Below are 24,933 nucleotides of genomic sequence, written 5' to 3' on the forward strand. Positions count from 1 at the left end.
AAGAAAGCTTCTACTTTTGCAGGAGAAGCCTTTGACTCTCACTAATTTGGAATGATACACCACATGAAAGCATCCAAAATTTCACCTGCTGGAAGTGTAAAATCAAAACAGCAAGTGCTCGATATACTCATTAGGTCAGGTCGCATCCGGAGAATAAAAATAAAACGAGCATTTTCAAATTGTTGGACTTCTAAAGTTAGAGTAAGCTTGGGGCATAAAATATCTTAGTAATACAATTTACAATGAATTATTCTTAAAAAATATTCTTGACAACAATGCAAATGGAGAATTGCCTTGAGATATTAAGGTATCGAAATTAGAATAGTTTATCAAATTGAACCGGGCAAAACTTTTAACTTTACGAGTCAAACAAAAAAAATTAAAAATTATCAGTAAAATACAAAAGAACAGAAAATAGCTTTCATTACAGAGGAGCTGTGCTCAGTCGGATTATGCTACTTAGGGGAAATATTTGGGGAGAGGACGGTAGTGGCTGGTGCCACAGTAAATAGTGTCCGCGGGCTTTACCTCCCGTCTCCCGGTACACAGGCCGCAGAATGTCAGAGGAGGACAAGCCCGGGCTACGGCCGCAGACCATAAGCCCCATCAAGAACTTCTTCGCCGGTGGTTTCGGCGGGGTGTGCCTGGTGTTCGCCGGTCACCCGCTGGACACCATCAAAGTAAGTCCTCTGCCAGCTGGTGGGGGTAGTTTCCCCCACCCTCTTTTCTCGTCCCCCTCTACCCTCCCCAAAAGCCACGAGCACCGAAGCCTAACCCCCCCCATTCATCCATCTCCCGTACCCTTCTCCTTCCCCTTGTCCCCGTTCTTCCTCCAACACCCGTTCTCCTTTCCCCCCACACCCGTTCCTCCCGCGTCCGTACTCAAGCTCCTTCTTACCCCGATTCTGTACCCGTCCTTCGTCCCTATCCGTCTTCCCATATCCCTTCCTGCCCTGCACCCACAACTCCTCTGCCTTCCACGTTCCTTCGCCATTCGGACCTTCTTACCCCTAACCCCCAACCCCCAACTTCCAAAAGTTGTGTCTACTGGGTGGCAGCGATCTCTGCTGTCTAATTTGCTCCCGTGGAGTCTGGGCCAGTTAGAGTGGGCACCTCAAGGCACAGCAGGAATGCTACGGATGTTTTCCCAAATACGTAGCCAATTCACTGGAAGGACAAGTTAATTGGAACAAAGTTCAAAGTAAAGTTTATTATCAGAGTACATACATGCCACCACATGCAACCCCGAGATTCCTTTTTCTGCGGGCATACTTAGCAAATCTATAGAACAGTAACAGTAAACAGGAACTGTAAGCTGTTAAAATGTGCAAATACAGATAATAAATAGCAATAAATAACAAGCATGAAATAACAAGATAAGAAAGTGCAGTTATCCCTTTTTGTTCAAGAGCCTGATGGTTGAGGGGTAGTAACTGTTCTTGAATCTGTTTGTTGTGAGTCCTAGCGCACCTGTACCTTCTACCTGATGACAGCAGCGAGAAAAGAGCATGGCCTCAGCGGTGAGGATCCTTGATGATGGATGCTGCTTTTCTACAATAGCATTTCATGTAGATGTGCTCAATGGTTGGGAGAGTTTTACTGTGAGGTACTGGGCTGAATTCACTACCTTGAAGGCATTTATCATCCCATACCAGGTCGTAATGCAGCCAATCAGCACACTTTCCTCCATACATCTATAGAAGTTTGCCAGGGTTTTTGATGGGATGCCATATCTCCGCCCACTCCAGTGGAAGTAGACGTGTTGGTAACCCCTGTTTTAGAGAATTTCAGATTGCTTAAGGGCTCTGTCAGGTGGATGTAGAGTTGATGTTTACCTGTCTGGGGGTTATTGATCCAATCTCAGAATATGGCCATTTTTGCAAAGAAACTTCTTCACCCAGACTCCAGTGAATCTTTGTAATTTGCTGCCCGAGAGGGTATATTGAAGCTTGAACAATGCACAAAGGCGCTGGAGGAACCCAGATGAAGGATCTTGAGACTTGACCTGAAATGTCAACCGTCCTATTCTTCCATAGGTGCTATCCAAATCGCTGAGTTCCTCCAGTGCTTTTGTTTGTTGCTCCAGATTTCCATCATCTGAGGCCTCTTGTGTCTCCGTACTATAGACAGAAGCTGATAAATTTATTAATATTAAAGGAATTGAGAACTCCACTATGGATGGTCTCAAGCCCAACTGTGGAAGGAGGAGGATTGGGTATGGGGTTAGTAACCCCATACCAAAAAAGCCAGAGCTACAGAAGTGCCAACAGAAGCTCCAAAGACCTCATTCCTGGGAGAGGAAGGATTTTCACTTGGAGGATGTGTGGATGGGTTACACCTGGAGTTGAAAAACTGACCCAGGAAAGAGGACTCCAGCGAACTGCTGTTGGTTGCCTATGCCCCTGTGGGGTGACGGGTGTAAGAAGAAGAAGATGTTGGCAGGTCTGGAGGACCTGAGTTATTAGGAAGGTTAGGATTTTATTCCTTGGAATGTAGAAGAATGAGAGGAAATTATGAAGAGTATAGATAAGGTAAATGCAAGCAGGCTTTCTCCACTGAGGTTGGGTGGGATTACAACCAGAGGTCATGGGTTAGGGTGAAAGGTGAGAAGCTTAAGGGGAACATGTGGGAAAACTTCTTCACGCAGAGAGTTGTGAGAGTGTGGAACAAACGGCCAGCACAAGTGTGCATGAAAGCTTGATTTCAATGTTTTTGAAAAGTTTTGGATAGGTACATGGATGGTAAGAATATGGAGGGCTATAGTCCGGGTGCAGGTTGATGGGAGTAGGCAGTTTAAATGGTTCAGCACGGACTAGATGGTCTAAAGGGCCTGGTTCTTTGCTGTGCTTTTCTATGACTCTGTAAGGTAATTGAAGGATATGAGATTGATAGGAACAACATCACTCAACTTCACTTGCACCATCACTGAACTGTTCCCACAACCTATTGGACTCATTTTCAGAAACTCTTCCTCTCATGTTCTCAATATTTATTGCTTATTTATTTATTTATTATTATTACTTTTTTTGTATTTGCACATTAGTTGTTAAGAAAATGTGTTGTATGTGGTGACATATATGTAATGTACATTGATAATAAATTTACTTTGAACTTTCAACTTTGAAGTGGGGTTGAGTTAACTGATCAGCTACAATATTGAGTGTTTGAGTGGACACAAGAGGCAAATGGTCCAATCAGCTATCTTATGTCCTTAACATTGAATGACGGGTGTCAGAGAATTTTAAAAAAATAAAAAGCTCGATACAAGACTTCAACTGGCAAATCTTTTATTTAAGCATGATGTCATGGAGAGTCCACAGCCACGTCTGGAGCTCTGAGTTACAGGGAAATCAACTTATATTTATATCTAGTAGCTTGAAAGTGATGACCTGCTATTTTCTTGGTCTTGTGTTGTTGTTTGATGGTGAGAGAGTACCTTGTGCAAATCTTCTCACGCCACCTCTGAAGATATCCTCATTCCTTCCTCTTTGTTGTTTAGGTGCGGTTACAGACACAGCCGAAGCCCCTACCTGGCCAGCCTCCCAAATTCAAAGGGACTTTTGACTGCTTCCGCAAGACTCTGGTGGGAGAGGTAACATGTAAAGATTAGCTTTATTTGTCACCTGTACATCGAAACATATAGTGAAATTTGTCAAATTGTGGTGGGCCGGCCCGCAAATATCCCCATGCTCTGGCGCCAACATAGCATGCCTGCAACTAACTAGTATATCTTCGTATTGTGGGAGGAAAGCGGAGCACCCGGAGAGGACCCACATGATCACAGGAGGAACGTTCACACTCCTTACAGACAGGGGCAGGGCGTTAGGTAATCACTGGTCTCTTCACAAACAAAAACAAGTACTCATGTTAACTGCCAAGTCAGGAAACAAAAGTGAAAAGATAAGCAGTTAAGTGATTGATGATTTTTCATTAGAGATAAAACAAATTTTACGGAGTTTGGGAAAGTGGGTTTGTTAGAATAGAGCAGAAAGAAGCAGTTATTTATTTTTGGACAAAACAACAAACTTCATGTCATTGAAGCCTGTGATAATAAACCTGATTCTGATCTAGGCAGCACCAGCAAGGTTAGTCTGTCTGAGACAGTGGAAAGCAACAGTAATTATTTCTGTTTGCAATGTCAAAGTGTTGACAGAGTCAATAGAATGGTAATTATGAAGTTAAACCAAAGACTTCTCAGGAGAAACTACAATTATCAACAGCTACACAAGTGCTGATTTTCATCCGAAATTCCAACAATCACTATCAGGCTGAGGATGTTGTGGAGTGTTCAGTCAAAGACATGCCAGTGTTCTGCTGCTTTTAGCTTCATTGGAACAGAGTGAGAGTGGACCAGGAAGTTGACGAGCAACTGGATGCTGGAGATGGAGTAGTAGTGAATTGCAGAACAATCTTCCCCTGGAGCTTGCTGTCCTCACTGTTATGTTTTGTAATGCCAGAACAAAAAACTTAATCAAAAGAAAAACACAGAGCCAGGAATAACGTTTGTACCTTTAGTTTTGTTTTTACTTTTAAGGAGGCACACACTTATAGCATGGTGGCGTAATGAGATATGACATTCACGTACTTCATGCATATGTAAACAACAAAGCTTAATCAAACAATGTACTGTGTCTCCAATATTACTCAAATTTTACTGAAATATTAAATGCACAAAACCCACCAGTACACCAAAGTTGCATCAGTAAGTTACACACACAAAATTTTGGAGGCATGCAGCAGGTAATGTATCATCTAAGGAGAGGAATAAACGTTCGATGTTTCAGGCTGAGACCCTTCATCAGAAATGGAAAGGAAAGGGGAAGAAGCCAGAATAAGAAAACAGAGGAGGGTGGGGAAGGAGTACAAACTATTCTGGCTTCTGCTGCCATTCTTTCAGAACCAGGTTTAATATCACCAGCATAAATCGTGAAATTTACTGTCTTTGCGGCAGTAATACATAGTAATAGAGGAAAAAACTGAATTACAGTAAGTATATCTATAGGATGTTCTCTGGATTAGAGGGCTGGAGTCAGAAGAAGAGATTGATCTGGCTGGGTCATTCACTCCATGGAGTGAATGAGACTGACAGATTTATGACAGAAGTTTATAAAATTATGAGGCATCGAAAGGACAGATAGTCTTTTGTATCCCGCGGAAGGTGTGTCAAAAACTAGAGGGTATAGGTTTAAGGTGAGAGGGAAGAGTTTTAAATCCGAGGGGTAAGTTTATCACACGCAGTAGTTTGTATTGGAAATGAGCTGCCAGAGGGGGTGGTGGCAGCAGGAAGAGTAACGACACTTAAGAGCATCAGTACAGCTATTTGAAGGAGCGGGGCATGGAGTCATATTATTAATTCAGGTAAGTGGTATTACTATAGACAGCCATTATGGTCAACGTAGACTAGGTGGACCAAAGGATCTGCATCTATGGTATGTAACTCTATGACTTTACTCATGTTGAAAATAGGGGAAGAGAAAAACTGACGGAAATTTTGGAAACAAAGTTGCTTCATTTAGTTCACTCAAGCAACTCAGGATGAACAGTAAATGCAACTTTGCTTCTGTTGACCACGTTCCAAAAACACTTGTCTCCTCTGCAGTGTTTCTTTACCTGATGAAAATGATTCCTAATTCATGCATTTCCTACTCCTCTTTCCCTTGTTTTTGAACTACAGCTCAAAGCACTGAATGGTCAACACGGAGTGTTTGCAGATCTTATATTTGAACTTTGTTCCTGATTTGACATATTAAGAGCCGGAAATCTTGATCCCAAAACTGAAGGTTGGGAGAGTTGTAAATCAGTATGCATGTTCTGTCTGCTTAGCGCTTTGTGCCAAAATCTGAGAAAACATTGTTCCCTTGGAATTACTGTCAATTAGGGTGGGGTTGGTTTACAGCGATAATAGGAAGGGCCCTTAATTAACGTCAAAAAATACTTTTAAAATCAGAAACTTCTGAACTATGAAGATTTTTTTTTTACTAAGGCTGTAGAAAGTTGTAAATTCAGCCAGCTCCATCATGGGCACTAGCCTCCTCAGCACGGAGCACATCTTCAAAAGGCGATGGCTGGACAAGTCAGCATCGATCATCAAGGACCCCCATCACCCAGGACATGTCCTTTTCCCATTGCTACTATCAGGAAGGAGGTACAAAAGCCTGAGAAGATATACACTCAACATTTTAGGAACAGCTTCTTCCCTTCGCCATCGCATTTCTGAATGAGCAATGAACCCATGTACACTACCTCAGTGTTTCCTCTCTCTTTTTGAACTATTTATTTAATGGAATTTAATATATATATTTATTTTAAATTGTAATTCATATAGTGTTTTTATTGTGTATTGCTCTGTATAGCTACTGCAAAACAACAAGTATCACGGCATATACCAGTGATAATTAAGTCTAATTCTGGCCCCTTTGCTTGCGTTCTTTTAAACAATGACATAAAATTGAACTGAGTTCTTTTCCCATTTATTGGCTGTGGCATGCGTCATTGTAAACATTCTATGGTGGTGTTTGTATTGCACAAGACGATAGAAGTAAACAAGCTGCGGTGTGGGTGGGGGTTTAAAGCTTGCTCAGTGGGAATGCTACCGCTGAATCCCTAGTCTGCAAAATCAGCTCTAGCGAGGAATATGATTGGGGAGCAACTTTGCCCAATATGATGGTTGGAAGAGTCAGCTCCTTAGAACTTGTAGCTTGGAATTTTAACCCACAACAAGCTCAAGAAGAATTTGCTCTGTTGTGCTGACATAATGAACCCCTGTGCTGTGTAGAATCCTGTCAATATTGGGTGCCAGCCAACCTATACCATTTGAAATACCTTTGTCTCCAACTATCCTCTGGCCATAGTTTGCTTGCACAATGTACCTTATGTCAACTTGTCCATTTTTCACATCAGAGTACATACAAAATCATCTTGTATTTTTAAAATAACAGCACAGAAGAAACGAATGCAGGAAGAAATACTGGAATAGCTTAATTTGCATGCAGCTATTGACGTCACAGTTAGCTATACAGTCATTTCCTTATGTTTCTGAAGTGTTCCTCATAGATATTGTGCTGACTTTTTAACCTCCTGCAAGATCAATCTAACCCTTCCCTCCCACATAGCCTTCCATTTTTCCTTTATCCATGTGCCTATATAGGAGTCTCTTACATGTTCCTAATATATCTAACTCTACTACCACCCCGGCTGTACGCACCCACCACTCTCTGTGTTTAAAAAAAAACCTGCCTCTGACATCCCCCACCAATACTTCCTTTCTTCCAATCTCCTTAATATTATGCCCTTTTGTATTAGTCATTTCTGCGCTGAGGGAAAAAAGCACTGATTCTTCGCCTTTTGTCATCTTAAACACTTCTATCAAGTCACCTTTAATCTTTGTCCTCTACGAAGTGAAAGGCCCCAGCTCACGTTCATGAATGTCTTGTGATACCCTCCCGAAGGAGGAGTGGGGTGCAAAGGGAGAGCACAACTGGGGAGGAAATGGAGAACACAGAGTAACTTGTAATTTTTCAAAGTTAGGACAGGTAAGTGATGAAGAGCAGAAATTTAATGTCAAAGCAATAGATGTGAGATGGAACCAACATTCCTTCTATTTTTTTTTACAGCTGGACGGACCAACCATTGCTCTGAGCAGGAATTTTTTTTATTTTTACATGGCTTGAAAACTGTGTGTGACATTTTAAAGGGTCTCAGCCCAAAACATCAACTGTTTACTCTTTTCCGTAGATGCTGCCTGGCCTGCTGAGTGCCTCCAGCATTTTGTGTGTGTTGCTTTGGATTTCCAGTATCTGCAGTTTTCCTTGTGTTGTGGCACTTTTAAATGTTTATGTTTTGTCATATGCATACAATGAATATTTAGAATGAAAATGGAAAAATCACATACTTTTGATTTATTTATTAATTGAAGGGAATAATGAAATATAGTACAACACAGAAAATCTTTCATGTTTCATAAACTTTTTCCAGCTGCATCCAATTCCAGCTGCGCGGCAACGAAGGCTATGTGCAGAGGAGCATTTTAGTTACTGCGCCACCATGCGCTCACGCAACTTGGAAGGAAAGTGAATGGAACTGGATAGATTATAAATACATGAGATTCTGGAGATGATAGATATTGAGAGTTACACACAAACTGCTGGAGGAACTCAGCATCTGTGGAGAGGATAAACAGTTGACGTTTCAGGCCAAGGCCCTCATCAGGACTGGAGCTACATTTCTGCAGGAACAAGTTCACAGTAGTTCAGCTCAGAATTCAGCCTGAGTTGAGAATCCAGCTCAGAAGGTCTGCAGTTACATTCTTACAAGAAGTTCCACATAACTGCTATTTCCATAAATAGTTAGTTTCAATATTGAATCTCAATATCAAAGTGTGACCAAAATCAGGTTGACTTAATGAGAGCTGCCTTAGACATCCACATGCATCTCTATTTGGAATGCCGTGTCAAGATTGTTGGTAGAGGCGAATACATTAGGGGATATTAAGAAACTCTTAGATAGACACATGGATGCTGGAAGATGGAGGGCTATGTGAGTGGGATGGGTTAGATTGATCTTAGAGTTAGTTAAAAGTTCAGCACAACACCGTGGGCCAATGGGTCTATACTGTACTTCTGTGTTAAAGTCACAAATATTTTGAGTGACTTTTTGTTTCAGGTGAAACTGCATCAGTCTGCAAACTGAGATCTGTCATGTCTCCCTTTAGGGTGTGAAAGGTTTGTACAAGGGAATGGCTGCCCCGATTATTGGTGTTACTCCAATGTTTGCTGTCTGCTTCTTTGGCTTTGGTTTGGGCAAAAAACTACAACAGAAACATCCGGAAGATGTCCTCACGTGAGTAACCTTTGTGATTGGAGCATAATTTAGTTTTTAATTGGTTGTTGATTTTATAGAATCATACAAGGTCCACCTGGTCAATGCCGATGATGGTGCCTCCCTAGACTAAGCTTATTTGCGTAATTACCATCTTAACCATGAATGTAACAACAGAACAGAAATGGTTAAAATTCAGTTTCAGAAAGGAAACTGAGAAAAGCATTGAACCAGTTGCCCCAAGGGTGTTGATGAATGGTAAACATGAGATTCTGCCAATGTTAGAAATCCAAAGCAACACAAAGCATCTATGAAAATAGAGTTGACGTTTCAGGCCAAGCCCTTTCATCATCCCTCTTCTTCGATTCCCCGCTCTGGCCTCTTCATCTGCCTATCACCCCCACCTCTAGTTCCTCTCCTTCTTCCCTTTCTCCTATGGTCCACTCTCTTCTCCTATTGGATTCCTCCTTCTTCAGCCCTTTACCTTTTCCACCTATCACTTCCAAGCTTCTTACTTCATTTCTTCTCCCCCACCCACCTGGCTTCACCTATCACCTTCAAGCTTGTCCTCCTTCCCCTCCCCCTAATTTCTTCTTCTAGCATCTTTCCCCTTCCTTCCCAGACCTGGCGAAGGATCTCGGCATGAAACGTAGACGGTTTTCCCATTTCCAAAGATGCTGCCTGACCTGCTGAGTTCCTCCAGCATTTTGTGTTTGTTGTTGACATGTGGTGGAATCTGGGGGGAAATTGATGCCAATGTGGGATGATTAAATTGGGTTACGGTCGGGAAGGAGTAACAGTGAGTGTTTGATGGTGGTCGCGGGACTTGATGGGAGGACTGGTGAAGAGAAGGAGGTTCCTGGCTGAACTCGATGGCTATGGAGCAGTGAAGGCTGAAATGTAATGCATAATTAAGAAGGACAAGCAGAGGTGTCCAAAACTGGACAGTGTGTGTTTAAGGCACTGATTACGAGGTTTAGAGCGGACCTGAGGAAGAGCCTATTCACACTGGGTGGAGAGGGTGTATGGAGTGCGGGTTTGGAACCTGCTTGGCACAATGTTGTGGGCCAACGAGCCTGTACTCTGCTGTACTGTTCTATGTTCATACAGGATGAGCACGAGTACAAGTGGAACAGCAAGTTTTGAAGCCCACTAGACAGTTGTCTGTAAATCCAGCAAGATCAAAAATTGTTAATTTGTCAGGATTCTGATCTTTTCTACAAATTCTTGGATTATTGGTATTGGCAGTGATCCCACTGTCTTGATCTCTACAGTCTGTAAGCCTTTACCTCCAATGGAGGATTATTACTGGGTGTGGTTTCTGTTTTTGGTAAAGTGGGACTTTGTTCAGGCATTCCAGTGGGTCCCCTGTCATTTGAAGAGCAGACACTGAGATTAGCGGACAGGGAGCTAGGGCTTTACTCTTTGGAGAGAAGGAGGATGAGAGGAGATATGATAGAGGTGTACAAGATAATAAGAGGAATAGATAGAGTGGATAGCCAGCGCCTCTTCCCCAGGGCACCACTGCTCAATACAAGAGGACATGGCTTTAAGGTAAGGGGTGGGAAGTTCAAGGGAGATATTAGAGGAAGGTTTTTTACTCAGAGAGTGGTTGGTGCGTGGAATGCACTACCTGAGTCAGTGGTGGAGGCAGATACACTAGTGAAGTTTAAGAGACTACCAGACAGGTATATGGAGGAATTTAAGGTGGGGGCTTATATGTGAGGCAGGGTTTGAGGGTTGGCACAACATTGTGGGCCGAAGGGCCTGTACTGTGCTGTACTATTCTATGTTCTATGTTACCTCTGGCAGTGGTTATGAAGGTACCCAGCAAAAAACGTTGTTTTTAAAGGGAATTATGAATTAAAGAGCCTCCCTTAGTGGGTTTTAATGTTGTAAGACATGGCCCTAACGTTCCAGAGCTTCCAGTGGAATGGATTCAGGTCTGTTTTGCTCACAAACCAAACCAGCTAGACCTTTAACAGGGAGCAGATGATGTGGCTTTCATGTCTTTGGTGTCATGACACATTAAATCACCTCAAAAAATAAACAGCTTGTAAAAGTAGGAGATTTCCATAGGAAATAAACCTGAAATGTTTTGATTGGATCTATGTAAGTCAGGAAGGATTAATGACTTCCTGCCTCTCTTCATAAAATAACACCGGCTGCTCAGATTTGCTGAACTAGATCTGATACTGGGCTTTGGCGGACATAGTAAATTGTCAGATAATTGTCAGATCGGCATGAGGAACGGCTAAAGTTGTTCTTTACTGTGGGTATGAACATAATGAGCCCTACTTGTCTGGTTCACTCCAAATGGGCATTGTGTGAGGGATCAGTGTCCGTGAGTTTGCTGGAAGTGTTTTGTCCTCGTGATGTGCATGTTTTCCTTGCGAGATCTGCTGTTCCAATTCATTGCTAAGCAACGGTGGACTTTCGCTGCGGACAAAATTAACAACTGTAGGGCTGTAAAGCAGACCCTTGAGGGCATTTAAATCACGCCATCTCTGCCTCCCACACACACAACTGCCGTGCCTAAATGGTGATTTGCAGCCACTTTCAGTATTTAAATTATTCCTGACATTACAGCAACACGAAACATCATGAGCAATTGATTTTACTCCTTGTTTTCTCTTTTTCTCCACTGTTTAACACCTTCCCTGGCAGTCCACGATCTCATCTCTCAACCACTCTGCTGCTCTCTGAACCCAATTTATCACATGCCTTTTGTTCCCCAAGATATTTATTTCTTTTTGGGAATGACTTTTACTCTGAAAAATAACAGTAACTCACAATAAAAGTCACACCCAGAAGTAACTAGGTTAAACCATATTTATTCAGTTCTGTGTATACAACGTAGAATATTACAGCATAATACAGGCCTTTCAGCCCACAATGTTGTGTTGACCTTTTAACCTACTCTAACTAAGAGTTTCCTAAATGTAACACACATCAAAGTTGCTGGTGAACGCAGCAGGCCAGGCAGCATCTCTAGGAAGAGGTGCAGTCGACGTTTCAGGCCGAGACCCTTCGTCAGGACTAACTGAAGGAAGAGTGAGTAAGAGATTTGAAAGTTGGAGGGGGAGGGGGAGATCCAAAATGACAGGAGAAGACAGGAGGAGGAGGGATGGAGCCAAGAGCTGGACTGGTGATAGCCAAAAGGGATACGAGACCTGCCCAGCTCTTGGCTCCATCCCTCCCCCTCCTGTCTTCTCCTATCATTTTGGATCTCCCCCTCCCCCTCCAACTTTCAAATCCCTTACTCACTCTTCCTTCAGTTAGTCCTGACGAAGGGTCTCGGCCTGAAACGTCGACTGCACCTCTTCCTAGAGATGCTGCCTGGCCTGCTGCGTTCACCAGCAACTTTGATGTGTGCTGCTTGAATTTCCAGCATCTGCAGAATTCCTGTTGTTTGCGTTTCTTAAATGTATATATCTTCCTCTACCACCACCCCTGGCAGGGCATTCTGCACAATTACCATACTGTGTTTAAAAAAAAGATGTACCTCTGACATCCCCGAGCAAGTGGTTGCCATGGTTGCTTTTCTTGTGATCGCGGGACCCCTTCGGACATTGTTAATCTGGTTTGCCATAAGTTCGATTCGCTGATTTATTGCGAGCAGGGGCAGATGGAGTGGGCCTAGTCCTTCGTCGTGGTGAGGGCTGGGCCTGAAGCCATGGTGCCACCCGTTTGCAGCCGCTCGGGCTGAGGGAACGAAGCTGTTGTGCTTCACCGGGGGTGTTATGGCTTGGTGTCCAGAACGGAGTTAGAGCTGTCCTCCCAGAGTTTCACTCAGCAGAAAACAGGCTCTGATGTGGCTGACTGCAGACTTTCTTAGTGTCACTCAGTGGACTCGGGCCTCGAGCTGTGGGGTCACTTGCTTCTCAGCCACTGGAGGAGAGACGTCTGAGCCAGCGTGCTCTACTACTGGGGGGCGGGGGGAGGTGGTGTAGCGCAGTTGTGGCAACTGAAAATTTAAAAAGGACTGAGGGGTCTGGACTATATACTTGTCTGGTTGTATTTTTACTGATCTATATGTGTTTGTATATGCGAGGACTGGGCCTCAAAGCTACGGATTCGCCTAGCAGGAGTCGAACGTCAGGACGAGGACTCAAAGCCACAGTGTTGCCTAGCAGGCGCTGGGGGCCAGTCAACAGATGATATCGGTGGGCTGGGGGGTCTGAACTGTACATATGCGTGGAAGCCACGATGAGGATACAAGGAAGGCTGCAACATCCAAGTACCTCTAAAGAGTGAGACAGGTCTTGAAAAGCCAGCTGAAAGGGAAGAACAAGATCAGGGCCACCAATACATTCATCCTACCACTCATCAGATACCCAGCTGCAATAGAAGCTGCTGACAACAAGAACCAGAAACCGCATGGAAGATTCTGTCCAATGTCCAATGGTGAGCGACAGTATACTCACTGGAATAAAGGAGGATGGGGACTTGGAAGTGTCAAGGCCACAGTCCTGGAAGAAATGCGAAACATCCCCTTCAGGATGACCTGCTAGGAGAATACCTCAGACAACAGGCAGAGGTTATGGAAATGGAAGTGGGTGAAGCAGAGCCAGAGGACCAGAGACCATGGCAGGACAAGCCACTGCACAGGATGTACCATCGCCAGATATCAGAGATAGCAGACATAAGGAAGTCCTACCGATGGCTGGAAATGGCAGGGCTGAGGGACAGCACAGAGGCACTGCTCTTGGCTGCACAAGAACAGGTACTAAGCACAAGAACAATAGAAGCAGAGGACTGTCATGCCAGACAAGACCCAAGATGCAGACTGTGCAAGGAATCGCTGAAACCATCCAGCACACAGTAGCAGGGTGCAAGATGCAGGCAGGGACAACATACACTGAACAGTACAACCAAGTTGCAGGAATTGTGTACAGGAGCATCTGCCCTGAGTATGGATTAGACCAAATGGGAAACACCCGAGAAGGTATTGGAGAATGACAGAGCTAAGATCCTGTGGGACTTCCAAATACAGACTGATAAGCAGGTACTGGCCAACCAACCAGACATAGCAATACTGGACAAGGAGCAGAAGAAAGCAATAGTAATAGATGTGGCAATCCCAAATGACAGTAACATCAGGAAGAAAGAATATGAGAAGCTGTAGAAATGCCGGGACTTGAAAGAGCAGATAGAAAGGATGTGGAAGTTTAAAGCCAGAGTAATCCTGGTGGTGATAGGAGCACTTGGAGATGTGACACCTAGGCTGGGAGAGTGACTCCAATAAATCCTGGGAACGATATTCTGCCAATGTTTTAGTCAACTCAAGGATCAATCTAGCCCTTCCCCCACTCCATTTTCTATCGTATATGTGCCTATCTAAGAGTTTCTTAAATGTCCCTAATGTATCTGTCTTTACCACCACCTCTGGCAGGATGTTCAATGCACCCACCTCTCTCTATAACAATGTAGCTCTGACATCATCCCCATACTTTCCTCCAATTGCTTTAAAGTTATGCCTTCTCATATTAGATGTGCCAAGCCTGGGGAAACAAAGGCAGCTTGTAGACTGTGCTGGTTTGACTTGTGATTCTGCCTTCTCTTTTTTTTTTGTAAATCAAAGTGGAATAGGTGTGTCCAGTCTTCTGTCAGCAAGAGAGAACAGCAACAGTCTTCTGGCTACTTGACCCATGTGACTGCTGCTCATGTGTGGTGCTCAGCCTCGAGATCAACAGTCCTTTCAACATGTGCATTGTGCAGTTTGTTCCAAGGGAAATCTCTCTTCCCCTTCTCGTCCTCTTCCCTTCAATGTTTCCTCTCAGTATCTGAAAGTTGTGCTTATATTCTGCACATTTTATTCCATATCTGTACTTCAACCTCTAACTTTATTTTTATATCATTCTTCATCACTGTTGAACGTAGTTCTTTTTTGTTGCATGTCACACCAACACACCACAGTAAATATACGGTGAATAAAGTGTATCCTTGATGTATACATGCGTACAATGGGAAACTTACTTGCAGCAGGAATGTATCATTAGAGACACCTTACTTACTGCCCATTATACCGCTGGCGTCCAGGGCAGCAATGAGAGTCCTCCATCACTCGTAGTGTTCAGGGCTTCCTTCATCATGTCAGTAGCTTCCTTTTTGGTTTTTACTGCTGTCAGTCATGCAAGTCCCAGGTGGAGACTCAGGATACCATCACACTCAGATGTAGAAGGATTCTTCATTGCTGTTTCCCTAACAATTCTGTTTTACCAGTCATGGTTGTTATCCCTGAGCTGAACCCCCATACTTGGAGGACCAGTGGACCACTCTTACTCTGAACTCTACCTTTTGACCTGTTTGGCATGGGTGACCTTACCAAGAGCTGAAGCATAAAGCCCTGACTCCAGCCAACATAACTCTCCACATCAGTGAGGCACGTAACCCTCCAAACCCTATGATAAGGTTGTGGTCCTCTTGGAGGATTAGTGACAACATTTATAACAAAAACATAGATTATACCAAATTACACAAGAAAGGTACACGTAATATAAAAGAAGTTCTCTGTTATGTGAAGTGGTCATAGTGATTGTACTGTTGCTATAGTGAGGTAGTGATTTGGATTGTGCTGGTCAAGAACCAAATGGCTGAAGGGAAGTAGCTGTTCTTGAGCCTGGTCATGTGGGACTTCAGGCTTCTACACCTCTATCCAACAGAGGTTGCGAGAAGATGGCATTGTCCAGGTGGTGGGGATCTTTGATGATGCATGTTGCCTTCATGAGGCAGTACCTGTTGTAGTACTTCCATTAATGGGGAGGGATGTGCCCATGATGTATTGGGCTGAGTTAACTACCCTCCACAGTTTGTACCATCCTTGTCACCTGATTGAAACCAGGCCTGTGATTTAATTAAACAACTTTTCTTGATAAACTGCATTTACCAATGAATACATGGAAATTTGATGTTTTGGTTTCCTTAGTATTCTAATATTCCAACCAAAGTTCAAAGTAAATTTATTGTGCAAGTACTTATATGTTGCCATGTATTACCTTGAGATTAATTTTCTTGCAGACATTTGAAGGAAGATAAAGAAATACAATAGAGTTTATGAAAAAGCTATGACTAAAACAAAGACTGACAAATAACCGATGTACAAAAGAAGACAAACTGTGTAAATAAGACTTAATATGAGGACATGAGTTGAAAATTAGTCAGTAGGTTGTAGAATCAGTACAGAGTTGTGATGACTGAAGGTATCAATGCCGGTTATAGTTATTGGGTAATTGTTCCTATACCTGATGGTATGGAACCTAAGGCTTCTGTATCTCCTGCCCGATGGTAATAGATGGCCTGGTCTGGATGGTGGTGGCCTTTGCTGATGGATGCTGCTTTCTTGTGACAGTGCTGCATGGAAATGTGTTCAGTTGTACAGAGGGCTTTGCCTGTGATGGACTGGGCTGTATCCACCACTTTCTGTAGCCTTTTCCATTCCTGGGTGTTTCCAAATCAGGCTGTGATGCAACTAGTTAGGACATTCTCCATTGTGCATCTATAGTTTATCAAAGTTTTTGTTGGCATGTAGAATCTACACAAACTTCGAGGAAAGTAAAGGCACGGTCATACCTTCTTTGTGATGACACGGGCTTGTCCCAGGACCAGTCCTCTGATACGATAATGCCCAAGAAATTTAAAATTACTGACTGTTCCACCTTTGCGCCCCTGATGAGGACTGGTTCATGGACCTCTGGCTTTTCCCTCCTGTTGTCAATAATCAGCTTTATGGTTTTGCTGGCAATGAGTGTTGTTATTGTGGCATCATTCAACTAGATTTTCAGTCTCTCTCCCATATGCCAATTTGTCACTGCTTTTATTTCATCCAACAGTGGTGTCAGCAGCAAACTTAAATATGGCACTGGAACTGTACGTAGTCACACAATCATAAGTGTAAAGTGAGTGGGGGGGGGGGCAAAATACAAAGCCTAGTGGTGCACCTGACTGTCAGTGTGAGAAGATGTTACCAATCCATACTAGCATCAGTCACTGAAAGCAAGCATGCAAGTACAGCAGGCAGTGAAGAAAGCTAATGGCATGCTGGCCTTCATAACAAGGGGAATTGAGTATAGGAGCAAAGAGGTCCTTCTGCAGCTGTACAGGGCCCTGGTGAGACCACACCTGGAGTACTGTGTGAAGTTTTGGTCTCCAAATTTGAGGAAGGACATTCTTGCTATTGAGGGAGTGCAGCGTAGGTTCACAAGGTTAATTCCCGGGATGGCAGGACTGTCGTATGTCGAAAGATTGGAGCGACTGGGCTTGTATACTCTGGAATTTAGAAGGCTGAGAGGGGATCTTATTGAAACATATAAGATTATTAAGGGATTGGACACGCTGGAGGCAGGAAGCATGTTCCCGCTGATGGGTGAGTCCAGAACCAGAGGCCACAGTTTAAGAATTAGGGGTAGGTCATTTAGAACGGAGTTGAGGAAAAACTTTTTCACCCAGAGAGTGGTGGATATATGGAATGCTTTGCCCCAGAAGGCTGTGGAGGCCAAGTCTCTGGATGCTTTTAAGAAAGAGATGGATAGAGCTCTTAAAGATAGCGGAATCAAAGGTTATGGGGATAAGGCAGGAACTGGATACTGATTATGGATGATCAGCCATGATCACAGTGAATGGCAGTGCTGGCTCGAAGGGTCGAATGGCCTACTCCTGCACCTATTGTCTATTGTCTATAACTGGGCCAGCAAATGAGGAAATCAAGGGTCCACTTGCACAGGGAGGTACAAAGACCTAGGTCTTGGAACTTGGGAGAAGGGGATTCAGAGTGACTGATTCCCTCCCTTTGTATTTTACTGTTCAGATATCCACAGCTGTTTGCTGCAGGAATGCTCTCTGGGGTGTTTACCACTGCCATCATGGCACCAGGAGAAAGGATCAAGTGTCTTCTGCAGGTAAGAATTGTTGACTAGATAGAAATCCCCTAAGATGAAATCCTAAAATGACTGTTTAGAAATGTTTAACTTTCTGAGTGTCCAGTTGCAATACGAAGTTCATTCCTGATAGTTCTGTTGTATCAGCTGTTGTATTGGGGGTGTGGAACTGTAATTTTTCTTGTAGTTTAACTTTCCTATGCTTGCTTGTATAACACTGGACGACATAGATTTTGCTTCCTGAATACTTTTGGATGTATCTTATGGATTTTGGGCTGCTGATCATGAAATTCGCCATGAAATATCCCTATCATACACCATATTTTTTTGAAATCACCTATATTTTTAATTTCAATTCATAATTCAAGTCAAAATAACTGATATCAAGATTAAGGCATTTTTGTTGGTCCACAAATCAGGCAGGTTACCAATGACAAAGAACTTCTAGTGGGACCAGAGAAAATTGCATGGAAGGCATTCAAGAATGTTGTTGAAAATTTTCTTGGCAACTACAGAGCACCGAACTACATGTAGCTGGTTAACAACATGCTTCAAGCATACAAAACCATGAAGTGCAATATGTCACTAAAGATTAATTCTCTGCATTCCCATTTAGGCTGCTTCCCTGCAAATCTTGGTGCTGCATGGTGAAAGGTTTCACCAGGACATTATGGTCATGGAAAAAAGGTTTCAGGGTGACTGAAATTGAGCAATGCTGGCTGATTATTATTGTACACTCAAATGAGAAGCCTCAGGCACTTAGTACAAATGAACAAAACATTCATCATCATCAAAACATTCTTAGCTTAGTTGAACTATTGCAAAGTATCAGCACCATTATGCAAATAAATGTATTATATTCAATAAAAGTTAATTTCTTGTTTCTCCAAATTCCTACATGACAATAGTAGTCTGAAATTATGTGTTCAGTTTCAAGTGATCAATTATAAAAAAAATTCTAAACAAGCAATACTTTCGAATAAGCTTGTTGTCTAGTGTAATCACTCATATACATGTAAATGTTCAGTGAATTTTCCAGTAATTACAGTACAGTTGCTTCTGTATTCTTCCAGAAACTTCTTAGTTTTCTGTAACAGGCCTCAAGCCACTTGAATCTGGCTATTTGAGAGGTTAATGTTTATCACTGAGTATTTTGTTTATCTGAGGTGACCATGACTTCTTTTTTCTTTGTCTTTCCAAGGTCCTCTCAACTCAGCTTTCTTGTTCGTTTGCTACTCTTATACTTAAAATGATCGTAAGCAACACATTTTATGTGCCTCATTCTTGAATTTGCAGAAGTACCAGGATCCATCACAGCTCTAGTCAGTTCTGTTGTAAAGTTACCCATCTATAGTATTAACTCAGTTTTTCTCTCTCCACAGATGCTGTATGACACAATGTTCATTTCCTGCATACTCTTTTAATTTCTTGTGTGTGTGTGCGCACAAGCAGGGTGGATCCATTAACTGAGTTGAGAATCAGAATTTTATTCTCATTATATATCCCGATCCTACTCTAATCCAACTTCCTGTTTCCTCTTAGACTGTTATAACAGAACTAATGTACGTTTAAGGAACATAATTTTATCTTTCATCTGGATCTGTTGCTGTTTGATGATTTGATACCAAATTTCAACAGTTTGGGATGACTTGCTCTGCCTGTTTCTGTCAGCAGGCCAGTTTTGTTGTAAGGTTAATGATCTGTAATATTAATGCAGTATTTCTCTCCACAGATGCTACCTGATCAGCTGAGTATTTCCAGCATTCTTCTTTTGCTTTCGGATTTCAGCAACAGCTCTGACTTGAGTTTCATGCCTTTAATGTGCTTTTGTTTGTGCATGCCCCCTCTGTGATCCTTATTCTTAGTCAAATAGATAAATGTTGGAAGCACCTGAGCCAGCCTAACCTCAACCTTCCAGAGATATTTCTTTGAGGAGCTCAGCGAGTGTGGACAGCATCTGTGGAGAGGAATAAACAGTTGATATTTCAGGCTGAGACCCTACGTCAGGACTGGCCTGTTTTAAAGAAGGGTCCCGGCCCAAAACATCGACCATTTATTCCTCTACGTAGATGCTGCCTGACCCGCTGAGTTCCTCCACCATTTTGTGTGTGTTGATCTGGATTTCGAGTGCCTGCAGAATCTTTTGTGTTAGAGATATTTCCCTGGCTCTGTCCATCCCAGTACATACTCCTGACCCCCACAGCTATACTCTCTGCAATATTAAGCTAAATTACATTCTGTCTTGCAGTTTGTCTCCTTCCTCTCCCCCCAGTTTTTTATTCTGGCACCTTTCCCCTTTCCTTCTCAGTTCTGAAGAAGGGTCTTGGCCCTAAACTTCGATTATCTATTCATTTCCATGGATGTCGCATGACCTGCTAAGTTCCTCCAGAATTTGTCGTGTTACTTTGGATTTCCAGCGTCTGCAGACTTTCTCATGTCTATTACTTTCCCTCTTTCTCAATTCTGTTGAAGGGTCTTTGAACTGAAATGTTAGTCCTGTTTCTATCGATATTACCTGACCTTTTGAGTGTTTCCAGCATTTTATGCTTGACTTTATTAAACCAGATGCTTTATTACTTTGCTTTGTCAAGATGCTGGTCCAAAAGTGAAGTGTGCAAATGGAAATGTTCTTCTCGTGGCCAGCGCACCTTTGGTACTTCAGTGATGTAGCGTGTGTGTGTGTGTGTGTGTGTTGTGTGTGTTGTGTGTGTGGTGTGTGCGTGTGTGTGTGCGTGTGTGTGTGGTGTGTGTGTGGTGTGTGTGTGTGTTTGTGTGTGTGTGGTGTGTGTGCGTGTGTGTTTGTGTGTGTGGTGTGCGTGTGTGGTGTGCGTGTGTGTGGTGTGTGTGTGTGGTGTGTGTGTGTGTGTGTGGTGTGTGCGTGTGCGTGTGTGTGTGTCCTGCTGAGAAGGGGAATTAGAGCTCTTGCTGGTTTGTTCTGCCCTCATCTTACTGACATTGTGTGGGATGGTTACTGGTTGTCTGGCAACCCGGTGCACATTGGCGATCAAATACAGGGCCATCTGCTCAGAGCAATTCACATTCTTCCTGCCATTAGCAACTCCAGTAGGGCGTGGATCTGAAATGAGCAAACATGACTGCAGTTTTTTAAAATAATGCTCTTCTAAGAAGAAGACAGAATGCATGAAGTTGGTGTCTTTTCTGCCTCTTTCCTTTGGGTTTGAGGTTTTCCTTATTTATATTTTTAATAATCACACTTTTAGATTCAAGCGACATCTGGTGAGATGAAGTATGCTGGCCCAGTGGATTGTGCAAAACAGATCTATAGGACAATGGGCATTCGGGGCATCTACAAGGGAACAGCCCTCACCCTTATGAGAGGTATGATAACAGAATGTCATTGGTTCTGTTTAGACCATAGGATACAGGAGCACAATTGGGCCATTCAGCCTATCGAAAGAAGGCAAGACGGTGACTGTATTTCATTAGGAGTTTTGAGGAGATTTGTCATTTCACTAAAAACACGCATAATTTGTACAGATGTACCATGGAGAGCATTCTAACTGGTTGTATCACCGTCTGGTTGGGGGGGGGGGTGGCTACAGCACAAGGTCGAAGTACTCTGCAGAGAGTTGTAAACTTAGTTAGCTCCATCATGGGCACTAACCTCCATAGTATCCAGGTCACCTTCAAGGAGCAATGCCTCAAAAGGGCAGCATCCATCATTAAGGACCTCCATCACCCAGGCCATGTCTTCTTCTCATTGCTACCATCAGGAAGAAGGTATGGAAGTCTGAAGGCATGCACTCAGTGATTCAGGAACAGCTTCTTTTCCTCTGCCATCAGATTTCTGAATGGACAATGAATGCATGAACACTATATCAATACATTTTTTATTTCCTTTTTTTTTGCACCACTTATTTAATTTGACTATTTTATATATATAAATATTTACTGTAAGTCACAGTTTTCTTTTTCTTTCTATTACTGCTGCTGCAAAGTTAATAAATTTCATGATATATGCTGGTGATGCTAAACCTGATTCTGACTCTGAATCTGCTTCTCTATTCAATCATAGCTGATTTTATTTTAACCCCGTTCTTCTACCTTCTATCTGTAACTCTTAACCCCCTTGCCAGTCAAGAACCTATCAATCTCTCATTATTTTCAGTCTATTTTATGTTTGTCAATTGCTCAATCTCAATTTCACGCTTCCCGCTCTTGGCAACTTTATCCTAGCTGAATCTTGAACTTTGTGTCTGTTGGAATTGGATCAGGAATTGATGCTTTTTGCAAACATGAGGTCCTGCAGATGCTGGAAATACTTTATACTTTATTGTCGCCAAACAATTGGTACTAGAACGTACAATCATCACAGCGATATTTGATTCTGCACTATACACTCCCTGGATTACAAATATTAAATATTAAAAATAGTTAAAATTAGTAAATATTAAACATTTAAATTATAAATCATAAATAGAAAAATAGGAAGTAAGGTAGTGCAAAAAAACTGAGAGGCAGGTCCGGATATTTGGAGGGTACGGCCCAGATCCGGGTCAGGATCCGTTCAGCAGTCTTATCACAGTTGGAAAGAAGCTGTTCCCAAATCTGGCCATACGAGTCTTCAAGCTCCTGAGATCTTCTCCCGAAGGGAAGAGGGACAAAAAGTGTGTTACGAAAATCTAGAGTTACGCACACAAAATTGCTGGAGGAACCTCAGCAGGTCAGGCAGCATCTATGGAGAGGAAGAAACGGTTGGCATTTTATGCTGAGACCGATCATTAGGACTGGAAAGGAAAGGGGCAGAAGCTGGAATAAGAAGGTGGGGGGAGGAGGAGTGTAAGCTGGCGGGTGATAGGTGAAGCCGGTGAGGGGGAAGGTTGGTGGGTGGGGGAAGGGTATGAAGTGAGAAGCTGGGAGGTGATTGGTGGAAGAGATAAAGGGCTGAAGAAGAAGCAATCTAGTAGGAGAGACCATGGGAGAAAGGGAAGGAGGAGGGCAACCGGAGGGAGTTGATGGACAGGGGAGGAGAAGAGAAGGGATGAGAGCGTGACCAGAATGGGGAATCTGTCCGATGGGATATGGGTGAAGAGAGAACATGCAGGGTGGTGGCTGCTTTGCTGAGGCAGCGAGAAGTACAGAGTCAATGGAGGGGAGGCTGGTTTCATTGATGCGCAGAGTTGTGTTCACAACTACCTGTATTTTCTTGTAGTCATGGGTAGATTGGTTGCCTGAATCCCATACCAAAATACATTCTGTGATTTTTCTTGCTTCAATCTTTCTCTTCGTGAAGAAACTAGACTGAGTCAGTATCTGGAGTATAAGATGCAAAGGTCAAGAATAATGGGAATATCTTTGGGAACTGAATTGAAGCAAAAAAAGAGAGAAGGGATAAAAGACTAAGACTTATCAATGGTTCTTAATAAAATTTGAAGTATTTATGAAGCACAGATGACAACAGAAATCACTGTCGTAAGGAGTTTGTACATTCTCCCTGGATACTCCAGATTCCTCCCACATTCCAAAGATGTACGGATTAGGTTTAGTGATTTGTGGGCATGCTGTTTTGGCACCAGAAACGTGCCAACACTTGTGGGCTGCCCAGCGCAATTCTCACCGATTTGACTTGGTGCAAGCAACGTATTTCAATGTAAGTGTGACAAATAAAGCTAATTTTTTATCTTTATCTTTTCAGCATTTTGTAAAATTGCTTGGAGTGTTACTCATTGCAGACTTCAACTTCAACCATTAGTGATGCAGATTAAAACAAAAGCTTAAAAGTGCTCTGATGTTTTCCCTCATTGCAAGTAGAGTGGAGTCTAAGAATAAGGAGATTTTGCTTCATATACTGAGACCATAACTGCAAGTTTTTTACACAGGGAGTGGTATGTGCCTGTAGTGCATTTCTGTGAGAGCAATGTGATCTCGTTGATTGTCAGAGGGCTTTTACACAGTTGATTCTGCGTGAATGTTCCTGCAGAGTAGGAGTCTAGACTTGTCTCAGGGCAAGCATTGGCCTCTTAAGATGAGATGAGGAAGAATTTCTCCTTCCAGAGGACTGAAGTTTTTGGAAGTCTTGACAGCAGGGACCAATGGTTATAGAGTCTCAAAGTTTATTCTTAGCCCAGTTCAATTTGGGATTGGCAGGAGACCGTGGTTCAGGTTAGCCACGAGCTTGCTGAATGCAGAGCAGGACTGAGAGGGGTTTATTGCCTATTCTTGTGGATGTGTGTTCATATCCTTGCAATGTTCTTTAAAGACTGCATGAACACCCAAGGGCTTTTATCAAGCACAACCTGGTGAACAAGATTTTTGTTTTAATCAGTTCTTTTGGAGATTCTGCTGTTTATTACGTTCATACTAATTGCTGCTGATCTTATTGTTACCTTGCAGATAGATTCTAGGGCAATGTCCATAAGAACAAAAGAAATAGGGACAGGAGTCGTGCTGAGGCTTTATAAGGCATTGGTTAGATGGCACTTGGAGTATCGTGAGCAGTTTTAGTCCCCATATATAAGAAAGGATGTGTTGGCAATGGAGAGGCTACAGAGGAGGTTCATGAGAATGATCCCTCGAATGAAGGGGTTAACTTATGAAGAGCATTTCATAGCTCAGGAGTACTTGATGGAGTCTAGAAGAACTGGTTGGGGGGGGGGTGAATCTCATTGAAACCTATTGAATGACATAGATAGAGTGGATGTGGAGAGGATGCTTCCTACTGTGGGGGAGTCTAGGACCAGAGGGCACAGCCTCAGAATAGAAGGACATCCCTTTAAAATAGATGTAAGGTGAAATTTCTTTAGCCAGAGGATGATGATTCTGTGGAATTCATTGCCACAGACAGTTGTGGATGCCAAGACCCTGCTGGGGTGATGGCCAATCGGGGAGCAGATCTCTCCTTTCTCTCCTGCAACTTCTCCCCTCCATCCTGTCACAGTTCCCATCTCTCCTTCCTCATTCCTCTCATCTGGACTCACCAGTCATTCTCCTTTCTGACACTGTCATTTGAGCGACAGTTGCTTAATACAGTGCATGCTGCTTTCTGATATTTAGGCTGAGCTTTAAAGGGTGCTGGAAGCACCCTGTCAATCCACAAGCTCATATGGAAATGGAAAAATACCTTAAAGGCATGGTAACGTCTTACAGTACCAGTGACCTGGGTTCTATTCCCACCACAGTCTATTCTCCCTGTGACAGCATGGGTTTCTTCCAGGTGCTTTGGTTTCCTCCCACAGTCCAAAGTTGGGCAGTTAATTGGTCAGTGTAAAATTTCCTATCA

At 43.0% G+C, this 24,933-nt stretch overlaps 1 protein-coding gene across 2 annotated transcripts in view; it reads left to right on the forward strand.

Moving 5' to 3' along the window:
- Positions 1-509: 509 nt before the first annotated feature.
- Positions 510-24,933, forward strand: part of prkar2aa (protein kinase, cAMP-dependent, regulatory, type II, alpha A) — a 373,389-nt gene continuing 348,965 nt past the window's right edge. For both annotated transcript variants that reach the window (XM_063068220.1, XM_063068219.1), the window contains exons 1-5: positions 510-680; positions 3,500-3,592; positions 8,711-8,838; positions 17,624-17,714; positions 20,915-21,032. In XM_063068220.1, coding sequence (XP_062924290.1) covers positions 558-680; positions 3,500-3,592; positions 8,711-8,838; positions 17,624-17,714; positions 20,915-21,032 — 553 coding nt within the window. In that variant the 5' untranslated portion in view covers positions 510-557. The remainder of the gene's footprint in view (positions 681-3,499; positions 3,593-8,710; positions 8,839-17,623; positions 17,715-20,914; positions 21,033-24,933) is intronic.

This window comes from Mobula hypostoma, chromosome 15 (assembly GCF_963921235.1).
Source record: "Mobula hypostoma chromosome 15, sMobHyp1.1, whole genome shotgun sequence".
NCBI lineage: Eukaryota > Metazoa > Chordata > Chondrichthyes > Myliobatiformes > Myliobatidae > Mobula > Mobula hypostoma.